This window comes from Onychostruthus taczanowskii, unplaced genomic scaffold, assembly GCF_017590055.1.
Source record: "Onychostruthus taczanowskii isolate IOZ18803 unplaced genomic scaffold, ASM1759005v1 scaffold7, whole genome shotgun sequence".
NCBI classification, from domain to species: Eukaryota; Metazoa; Chordata; class Aves; order Passeriformes; family Passeridae; genus Onychostruthus; species Onychostruthus taczanowskii.
The window spans coordinates 7,544,079-7,555,049 of record NW_024504786.1 but is presented as its reverse complement, the minus strand read 5'-3'; the positions used below and the strand labels follow the sequence as shown (position 1 = coordinate 7,555,049).

The following is a 10,971-nucleotide window of genomic DNA, read 5'->3' as shown; positions in this document are numbered from 1 at the left end:
AAACACAGTTCTGCTTGTCCTGGGGAACCTCACATAGGGAGTCAGAGTGTCCCTGTGGAGAGATGGGAGCTCAGGAGATCCAAGAGAATGAAGGTGCAACAGCGACTCTGGAAGTGCAGTGTGGAAGGAGCCCTCTGAAAGTGCCTTCAAGGAGTGACTGCTCTGTATCATTTTCAAGAAAAGCCCCTTTGAAAAGCATTTTGGCAACCTGAATCAGAGGACAGGCACTTTTGGGAAATCCCCTCTGACGGATCCAGAGTCTGCTGTGCTGCTTCTAACCCATCTTCCAGCCAGCAGAATGCAAAGGAGCTGGACCATATAGACTTATCAGCTGCCCCTTGCCATGGGTGCTCCCCTGCCCAGGACTGTTCTGTGGATTAGTGCAAAAAGGAGATGCTGAAAAAATTAATCTTCTCTCAGTTCTCAAGCACCTGCAAGCCCACAGGGAAGGGGCAGGGGATGCCTCTGAGAGCTCATTGCCAAGAGGCAAGGCAACCCCCCTACTTCTGGAGAGGTGCTGGCTCTGCTCCAGTCAGCAGGGTAGCACAGCTTGTAAGGGGAGAGCGTCCAGAGTAACCACTGCTCTCTGTGGAGGGGTCTCGTTTGGGAACTGAAGCCAGTGGTCGTGCTGCTATATCGTGTTACCTTCTTGCCTGTTACAGACATGTCCTGTGAGATTATTCCTGTGTCAGCACAGAGGAAGCTTGAGGAAGACATGAGACCTTGCAGGGAAACTGCTGACAGGAAGATTGGGGAGGATCCTCCCTATTTGGACAGGGCGGGTAGCAAAGTGAGCCAAACAGCTCAGTGGGGATGTCACCAACCTCTCCCCACTGACTGGTCTTCACTGCCCCATCCCAGCCTTCAGTGCTTCACTGCTGCCACCCACACCATCCTCTTGCTGCCCAGGCTGGGCTGGGAGCAGCCTGCAGCTGGCCCTTGTGGCAGCCTCAAGTCCCCAAAGCCAGCCAGCAGCTCCAGCCCTGCCTGGTGCACTGCCCCATGGCCACGGGCATGGCTTGCTGGAGGGCTTTGCTCAGGGCTTCCAGTGAGGAATAATTAAAGGTTCAGGTTCACTGGCGGCTCCATGGTTTGGACTCCTGCACCCTGCCCACCTCCATGCCAGGGAGAGAGTGGTTAAACTAACAATGATGTGGAGCTTGGCTCTGGGAGCAGGGGTGCAGGTGGCACTGCCTTTCCTGGGACAAGTCCTCCAGGACTGAGTTTCAAAACCAACTTATAACCCCATCCAGCATTTTCCGTGTGGGAAGAAAGCACCTGTAACCCCACCCAGGCTCTTCTGGGCTTGGCTTTACATAGCATTCAGTCATGGGATGCCTGGAGCTCCCTCCCTCCTAAGCCTGCTGATAAAGAATGGGGACCCTTGGGGCTGCTTTCTCCTTGGCTGTGATAAACACTATCCCAAGCCCTGGAAAACACTCCATGCTTTTGCATGGTTTAAACTACGATAATACATTAAAAACCCAAACATTAATCCTGCCAGAGCTTTTTTACAATCTGCTTTTGGCATTCCCACACGGGAAAACACTTTTGCATTGTGGTATTCCTTTTGGAGCACCCTTGGAAACCTGCGGGGAGCAGCCAGTGCTGCCAACCCCAGCGATGGGGCTGCCAGTGGCTGGAAATCCTGCTGGAAAACCTGGCATGGGCCAAATGGGAGGAGAAGATGTGCAGGGCAGGCTGTCTGCTGTCCATCTGACCTTGGCACGCTGCTCAATACAGGCTTGAAAGGGGGTGGATTTAGGTAAGATATAAGAAATTCTTTCCTTGGGGGTGGTGAGGCCCTGGCACAGGTTGCCCAGAGAAGCTGTGGATGCCTCATTCCTGGCAGAGTTCAAGACCTGGTTGGGTGGGGTTCTGAGCAACTTGTTCTAGTGGAAGGTGTCCCTGCCTGTGGAAGGAGATATCTCTAAGGGCCCTTCCAACACAAACTGTTCTGCAATTCCATGATTTCTCCTTCATGCTGTGCAGGGTGCCAGCAGCCCTGTGGGAAGTGGGCCAGCTCCATCCCTTCTTGCCAGAGTCTGCACGGAGGCTCAGCTTTCCCTTCTGACTGCTGGTCTCTGGTAGGGAAAACACCAGATTTCATCCTCAGGGAGCTGAGAACAGAGGGGAAAATCCCTGTTCCTACAGCACTCCCAGTAGCAGTCTGAGCATCTCAGACAGAACCAGTGCCCGTGCCCCAGTTTCCCCATTTGTAAGAGACAGCTCACATTCTTGTATTTCCCTGGGGTGATTAAACTCCATTCCAACCCCACACACAAACACAGACTTGAAATAACAGACATAACTCAGATAATAAAAAGCACTATGTTAGGACAATGATTGGAAGAGCTCCACCTCATCAGAGCTCGCCTTGCTTTCCTCTTGCTCCCAAATCCAGCAGCCAGCCCAGCCACCACTGCATCCTCACTGAGGGGCACCAGAGTCCTCTGGGTCACACCAAAGGATGGCCCATGCTGCTGTCAGCTGGGGTGTTGCTCTGCATGAGCACCCGGGGCTCAGAAGAAACTGTTCTTCTTCAGGCTGAGGGTCTCCACCTCCTTCATGAAGCGCAGGCACAGCTCCTCCTGCCACGGCAGGGCCACGCACTGCACGGCCACGGGCATCCCCACACTGCCACGGAAAGCCTGGGCACAGAGAGAGGGACAGGCTTGGGGATCTCCAGAGCAAGGGATGGGGGAGCTTGTGCCCCTGGAGAACCTGGCACCGCTCACCTTCGCCAGGGTCCGGTCCCACCAGTCCTGATAGTATCCCCTGTAGCCCTTCAGCTGCTCCTCGTCCTCGTCCGTCACCAGCGTGACAGGGACAACGCCCGCGGGGAAGTCCAAGGCGTTGTAGAGCATGGTGTAGCTGACTGCCACTGGGGGAGAGGGGGAGTTTCCAGTGCCAGCCTGCACAGGGAGAGCCTTCACCCCTCTGTATGCAGGATTCCAGCTAATGGGGCACTTGTTCTGGGATGGAAACCGGCCCTTTGGCTCCCACTGCACCGGGGGCTGTTCCAGGTGCACCCCGTGGGCTGGGCAGCAGCTGTCCCAAGAGCTGAGCTCTTCCTGCTGCTGGCCAGCACCCTGGGGATGTGAGGGAGGCAGGAAGGCTGCTCACAGCAGCACAGCAGAGGTCCCTGTGGGTGCCCTACCTGAGAGCTTGGCAGGGTAGCCGATGCCCAGGGCCGGGCCCAGCATGGGGCACAGCATGACATCCAGATTCAACTTCTTCCACTGGGCAATGAACTGGTGGCAAAAGTCCTGAGGAGGAAACGTGCTGGTGGTCAGTGGGGTGGGTGTACTGTCCCACAGCTGCTGGCTGAGGCTCTCCTTGGGCATCCAGCTGGGCTCTCGGCTCTTCCCTGCGAGCAGCAAACAGGCTACACCACGCCTGATCCTGCTAAAATCCTGCTAAAATGTTGTGCTGCCTGGACAACATTCCTCCCAGCTCACAAAGCAGCCTCTTCCTGGTAAACTGGAGGTGGGCAAAGACTGAGCGCCCAGGCACGTGGTGACTTGGGACATGAGCTTTTGTTTTTGGAAAACCAAAAGGGAAATAAGGGAATGTGTGGTGATGTACATTTTTACATGCAGGTGTCAAAAATTCAGGTGTGTTGTCCTAATCTTTAAATGTGCTGAGAACTTGCACATCCAAGTGAGGTCTGTTGAGTGACGTGTTCCCATCTTACATCACCAGAGACCTGATCATCTCCTAACCTTGGTGAGTGCTGAATCTGCCTCTTCCCAAAGAGAAGTCAAAAAAAACCTATTTAACCCCAAACTTTAATACTTTACCTCGATTTCATGATGAAGGCTCCAGACTTCATCCACTGTGCTGTAAAAGGAAACAAATCCAATGAAAGGCATTCTTCCCTGTGCACACCTTCTTTCTGCCTTCTGGCATCCCTTCCTCTTGGCATGATGGATGCATGAACCAGTGCTGAAGCCAACACAATATTTCATTCCCACAGGCTTCATCCTCTTCCTAAGCAAAAGGCTATGACCCTGCTCTCATTCCCACCCTGAATTTCCAAAGTTTTCCAAACCCAGCAGTGTTATGGTGTTGACACAAATTGCTCTGTTTGCCCCCACCCTTGCATTTTCTGCCTTGCATTCTCTCAGACACACACAGCTGCAGCAGTATCAATAATGTAGCAAACACTGCTGCAAAACAAATGTTCAGACATTTGCTCAGGCTCAGATTTACTCACTTTTCTTTCATACTTCTTATGATACTTGAAAATCGAGGCACCTGAGCAAGAGAAAGTGAAAAAAAATATAAAAATCCCAGCTCTGTCCTCTGAGACAGCTCAGTCACAAATAGAAGCTGTTTCCTCAGTGTTCAGGCCAGATTTTCCCCACAATGGGGAGAAAAGGCACAGAAGTAACATCACCCCAGTTTGGAGATGTTTCTGACCACAGCCAGAAATAATAATGCCCAGAGACTTCTCTGTGAGAAAGCCTTCCTCCATTGGGAGACAAGTTACTCACATACAGCTTAACTCTGTCTACACTAGAAAGAAAAGGACCTTACGAAAGGTTTGGAAATCCAGGAGAGGAGAGTTTTCAGCCAGTGTGGTGCCTTTGCCAGCCAGAAGAACAGCTTCGTGCCGCCTTTCTCCATCTCCCCTTTGCTGAAAGGGAGAGGAGGGGTTCAGCTGAGCAGTGGTAGGAATCACAGCAGGTCAGCTTTTCCCAGGCCAACCCCTCTGAACAGCCTATCTAAGTGACAAAAAGAGGTTTGCTCCATTCTGTTGGGCAACACTTGATTGTCACAGCATTTGCAGGATATCAGCTCCCAGCCTCCTTCCAAGGCTGGTAACAATCCCAAAGAGAACCAAAGTACAGCTGAATCACTTAATGTTAAGCCCTCCCCCAGTGCCTACCAGCCACTACCTACATCCATTAGATCTGCTACCTGTATCCCAAGTCCAGCCAGACCCTAGGGAGGATTTTTATAGCCAGGCACCAATCCCACCAAACCATTCCAGGCCACACTTACAATTTCCTGACAAAGGAGCTGCCTCCATCTGCGAACATTCCCCTGACACAGTAGTTAAACATCACGTAGTCCACATTTGTGAGTTCAAAGGGCACCAGCTGGAGGGACAATGGAGGAGGGTATCAGTGGCACAGGCACTGTTTGGGAGAAGCCACTGAGGGCTTGAAGCGGGCTGTGCTGAGCTGAGGATTTCCTGACAAGCCCACAGAAAAACCTCCATCCTTCCCTGAAAACAGTATTTTCCCTTTTGAACAGCTACTGCTGAGTCAAGAGACACGGGATGGGCTTGTCCCCCTCTCCAAGCAGCCCCTACCGTGTGGCCAGCCTCCTCCAGGAGCTGCTTGGTCTCGCGGACGGCGCGTCGCATGGCCGGGCTGGGCATGGTGAAGAAATCGGTTTCATAGTAGCCTATGCGGAGGGGTTTTGTGCTGGAATACACCTGCAGGGAGAGGGAGGTGCTGGCTGGAAGGCTGCCAGGGGAGCCAGCAGCACACCCATGCCACGGGGCGAGTCTGGAAAGCAGCACTTGGCTCTGCCCAGGTGCCCACCCGTGGGTCAGGTGTTTTCAGCCTGCAGCTCTCCCCAGAGGTCTCTGGCCCTTCGGAGGCTCTGTACCTCTTCATTGAAGGGGAGGGGTGGCACTGTGCTGTCCAGGCTGAACATGTCCTCGCTCAGCAGCGCCCGCAGGCACAGCGCCAGGCTCTCCACGTCTTTTGCCAGTGGTCCCACTGCTGCAGCCACTGGAAGAGACCACAAGAGAGCATTCATGGCTGAGGGTCTTCCAAGGGCATGTTCTGCAGAACCAGGACCTCTTGGCATTGTTTTGTCTTAATCTAGTGTTAGCAACAGCTTCTCTTTAAGAATTGGGCAGGGGATGCCCACAAGTGTCTTCCCATTCACAGGTCCATCATTATGGACGGAGTTGCTATCCATTAATACGTACCCTGACATCTCAATTTCATGACTTAAAACAAAATAAACAAAAAGCTTTGTCAATCATGACACGAGGACAACATCAGACAATCCCTTTGGCTGCTAATCCCACCCTCACCAAGCAGTGACAGGCAAGGCCACACCCTGTGGGTAACAGGTTGTATTGTGGTTTATGCTACACAAACAGCTCCTCTCAGCTCATGTTAGAAAAAAAATCCATGAAAGGGAACCTGCTTCTCTCTAAAGGTGATGGAGAAAGTCCCCCATAACCAGAGGGTCCTTCTCACCCCTGCCCTGCTGCTGGGGGACAGACATCAACTCCTACCTGCCTTCTGCCCAACGACTCCAGCCATTACTCCTCTTTTGCTGTAAAGAAAAGAGACACACAAAATACAGCAGCTGAGTAGCTTTCATTGAAGGGAAAGGCTTTAAGCAGATGCAAGTATTAATTAAAATTGCAGATGTGAAGGTTGGCTAAAGAAGGACCAAGAGAAAGCTCAAAAGACAAAGTCTCGGCCTGAGTGATTTAGGCCACGTCAGCCAGAAGAACCATCCCCTCAGCAGGCAGATGAAGAGGCTTCCCCACCTCCATTCTGGGGGAACCAACACTTCCCTCCATATAGATATTGCTCAGGCAGGAGGGATAAATGAGCTCTTCCCAGTTCTTCCCAAGATTCCCTTGCCCACAGGAGCATGAGCATCCCAGCAGAGCGGTTGGTAGAGTGGGTGTCAGCCAGAGATGTCGCTGCATTTCTCACAGTACCTGAGTCTCTTCCCTGTGGGTTTGATTGCACAGATCCCACAGAAGGCAGCAGGAAAACGCAGGCTCCCTCCTACATCTGTCCCAATGCCCAAGATGGACCCACCACCTCCTACAAGTGCTCCTTCTCCACCAGAGGAGCCTCCGGGGGTTCTGGTGTACATCAGAGGGTTGCGGGTCTGACCAAAGATTAAGTTCTTGCAGTCATAGCTGAAGAGAGAGAGATAGAGAGATTGCAAATGAGGAATTCAGGTATCTGCTGCTGTGGAGCCCAGTCACCACTAAAAGACCTTGAAAAGACAATCAGGTAATTCACTAGCTGTTACACTGACATAATTTACTGTGGTTGTGAAGACCATGAGCCTTTTCCTGGTGGTCCCAGGACATGAATTCACTGATAGATTATGTCACTGGCATTAAACCTACCCCAGAGAGAACCTCTGGCAGCACAAATACAGCAACCCTCCTGGAAAGTATTCCTGTTCAGGTAGCCCAGTGCCACAGGTCACCCAAAGCTGAGCCCCTGCTTGAGCACAGGCCAAATGCCAACTGCAGAGATATCTGACACTGGACTTCCCCAGAAAGTGGTGCAAAGTCTGATAATCCCTAGGGCAACCTCTTTGTGTGGCTTTTTTGAACTGTGGCCAGCCATTACCACATCACCTTAAGAAAGGCCTTTCACAGGGCTTGGGCAATGGTGGCCCACAGAGGAGCTTTGCCAGAGCTCACTTGGCAGGACACAGGGACACTAGAAGGGTGGCTGTCCAGCAGAGCACACCTGAGCACACCACATATCAATGACACCAAGAGTGGTCTTGCCAGATAGAGCAGGAGGTTTGGGGGCAGAATAATTTGAGCCCATTAGCTTAACTAGCTTCCCCTTCCATGAATATGTGTTTGCATTTTAGAGTTAATAGGATCATCTCTGAGAAGTTAATTTTAAAAAAGACAAAAAACAGTCTCCTCTTCTCCTCCTCTTCTGCTTCTTGATTTCATGTGGAACTAGAAATAATTTTTATCCTCAGAGTAAATGTGTTTACTTTTTAAAGTGAAATTTATAGACACAAAGAATGGAGACCAGGTGTTGTTATATAAAAAGAAGTGGGAAATGAGAACGAGACCAGATAGAAATGCTCCCTTGAGAGGAGGAAGAGAGCACTGCTCCTATGCTGAGGGAATGGAGCACCCACCTACCTGATGAGGGACTGGGGAACATTGGTTTTGACAAATGGAATTGCCCCCTGTCTCTTGAGCACCTGCACCACCACACTGTCCTCTGCTGCGGGTTTATTGAGGTTTTTTATGAACCCCAGTGTGGAGTCATGACCCTGGGAATAGAAGACAATGAGGTTTCCAGTTGGAGGACTGCAATTCTCCCTGTCCCCATACTTTTATCTACACGTTTAAGTGCATACATGAACCTCCAGCAACTCCCCACCACACACACGTTTAAAGGTGTGCTGATGGCAAACCTGACCACACTTCTCTGCTGGCTCACATGGGAGACAGGCAGCAAAGCCCCTCCCCTGTCCAGGCAGCCCATTCCACATCAGCTATGACAAAGTCAAGCCAGGTGCTGAGGTCAAAGCTCCCCCTTCCCCAAACTTCAACCCACAGGGATTTCGGGATACATGGGAATTGTGCTGGAGGTACCTGGCAGTCGATGGAGTCTTTGATGCTGACAGGCACCCCATAGAGCAGACCTTTCTTCTCCATCAGCTTGGCTTTGCGGAGCTGGGTCTCGCTTTCCTGCAGAAACTCCGTGATGCAGTTGGTTTCTGTGGCAAGTTGGAGGGCCTTGGGGAAAGGAGGACAAGGCCACAGGTGAGTCACAGCCCAAGGTGCTGCACAATGAGCTCTCTTCTGCAAAGGACACCTGCCTTTTTCTCTTCCCCATCTGCACAGCTGGTGTCAGGGCAGCCCTTGCTGATACTTTTCAAACCAAACTCCAAGATGGACACAGTGGGGCCATAGTACCAGTCTGTGTGTGCTAAAGGGAGGCACTCAGCTCAGATGAGTACCACAGACTGTTCTCTTGTTTGAGCTTCTGGGATGGCATAAATGATAGTCCCTAAGAGGGAGCCCAGGAAGTGATCAGAACATTAGAGCAAAAGTAGAGAATGAACATGAAAACGGACTTTTTGATGTTTAACAACTCATTTGGAGATGGAGGGGAGACAACAGCAGCACTCTGCCACTTCCCTACAAGTATACCTGCCCTAGGGAAGGTGTGGGCTCTCCCAGGAAGGCATGGCTGTGCAGATGCTGCTTGCTGCTCATTTTTCCTCAAACCAAGCTGAGAGCTATGGCAGGCAGATGCCCAGCTCTCTAACCACTCACAGAAAGCCACAGAAGGGCCCACCGCTAACCAGTGAGCACTGACAGCTCGCAGCATTTGAGCCAGGTTTGAACCTTGTGTTGTGCTCCTCCCAAAAGAAGCCAGCCCCACCATGGGTGACACGCTGCCCTGCTGCCCTTGCTCCTCACCTTGCCCACGTAGGCATAGAAGACGTGGTCCAGAGGCAGGGAGCCATCTCGGAGCTTCCTGGAGAGCTCCGGCAGAGGCAGAGAGAGGACGGAGACCACGTTCACGGAAGGATGCTACGGGAAAGGTTGAACAGGCAATGTCACACTTCTACTTCAGCTGATGGGTTCCTCCTTTCTCCTTGGTCTCCTCTGTAACTCACCCCAAAAATATCTGCCATTTAGTCACTGAAGGTGGTATCTGCCTCAAGACCACATCCTGCTCTACCTGGCACCTGTGAGCACGGTGTGAAACCCTCAGGGCCAATATTAGCCTCGGCTTTCTCAGCCTTTCTTCCTGTTCAGACCAGGCACGCCAAGTACCTACTAATTAAAATAAAGCCATTCACACAGCCTTGTTCAGACAGGTCATGGCCAGGCCTGGGGGAGCAGCTTAGTGCAATGCTCTTGCTGAATTATAGTGGGAGTTAGCGTCATGGTTATACAAATGGTTCCATCAAGGAATTAAACCAGAACCAGAGCCAGTTCTTCTCCTGGCACTATAAGATATTTGCACATGGAATTGCAAAAACCAGGGAGCCCCTGGGCTGGTAATTTTTGGGTCAGCAGAGGTTTTTCACCACCTACCAAACATCATGAAAAATGTATCAAACCTCACGCTTCCGAGCTGGACTCTGAACCTGAGCGAGTTTGCTCCAGCCCGAGGCCGGGCTGCCCGCCGGGAGCGCGGGGCACCATCGCATCCCTGCCCTACCCCTGCAGCTGCGGCCGCACTTTGGCCTCTGCTGATAACACATCGCCTGTCGCCTCTTCCTGCTGCCTCTTCAGCCAGCCTGAGCCTGAGCCTCCCGCCACGGCCACGGGGAGCTTTCACACAGGGATTTTCCCCTCCTCGCTGCCCGTGACGGCAATGGGGATAACGGGTTATCCCCCGCTCGCCATCCCCGCGACAGCGGCGACCGCTGCGGGCTACACACCCACACTGACTTAGAAAGCGAAAATAATAACAACACTTAATCCCCGTGGGTTCATATAAGGAGCCGGGAGAGCACCTGACAGGCGGGCGAGCAGCCGGAGGGGCACGGGCTGGGCGGCGGGGAGGGGGCCCAGGTGCGGAGCCCCCCGGGGGATGCAGCGGGGGCCGCCGGCGCTCACCTGCTCCCGAAAGCGCCGCGCCGCCGCCTCCATCCGCACCAGGCTGAGCTCCTGCCGCTCCTGCGCCTCCGCCACCTTCCTCCAGAGCGCCCGGCGCCGCCGCCATCGCAGCAGCAGCAGCAGCAGCGCCGAGCCGCCGAGCAGCGCGGGCAGCGGCACCCGCATGGCGCGGCACCGGCACCGGCACCGGCGGCACCGCGGCACCGGCGGCAGCGCTCCCCGAGCCGCCGCAGCCCGCTCCGCCCCGCCCGGCCGGCCAAGGGCACCCGCCCGTGGGGAGAGCGAGCCAAAACCTGGGCGGGATTCCGGGCTGGACAGGGATTTAACCGGCTGGCTGCCGTGCGAGCGCGGAGCGGGCGGGGAGGGGGAGGCTCGGCAGCAGGAAAAGCTGCTGGACGGCAGCTCGCTCCTCCCTGTGCTGGGTGGTCTCTGTCTGATAAGGTTTATGGGTTTTTCCGTTCTCCCAGGGAGGTTTTGATCTCTCTGTAATTTTTCAGCTCCTCTGGGAACCGTCTTGGCTTGGAGGATCAAGGCAGCTCGGAGGGGAGTCCCAAAGGTACCCGATTCTCCTGCGTTGCTGGAGCCAAGCGGCTGTGTGGGAAAAAGAAGCAGTAATTGTCGCAGGCTGT

The 10,971-nt window shown here is 53.4% G+C and overlaps 1 protein-coding gene across 1 annotated transcript; it reads right to left on the bottom strand.

The window, feature by feature from the left end:
* Window positions 1-2,312: 2,312 nt before the first annotated feature.
* On the bottom strand, window positions 2,313-10,698 carry LOC121344998 (fatty-acid amide hydrolase 1-like). Its single transcript, XM_041421490.1, has 15 exons — window positions 10,343-10,698; window positions 9,191-9,304; window positions 8,357-8,500; window positions 7,898-8,031; window positions 6,707-6,913; window positions 6,269-6,309; window positions 5,626-5,750; window positions 5,324-5,449; window positions 5,011-5,108; window positions 4,543-4,642; window positions 4,220-4,260; window positions 3,804-3,843; window positions 3,161-3,269; window positions 2,739-2,884; window positions 2,313-2,651 (listed from the first exon to the last, which is right to left on the bottom strand). The coding sequence occupies exons 1-15, from the start codon at window positions 10,505-10,507 to the stop codon at window positions 2,523-2,525; spliced, it is 1,719 nt and encodes a 572-aa protein (XP_041277424.1). The 5' UTR covers window positions 10,508-10,698; the 3' UTR covers window positions 2,313-2,522.
* Window positions 10,699-10,971: the final 273 nt, after the last annotated feature.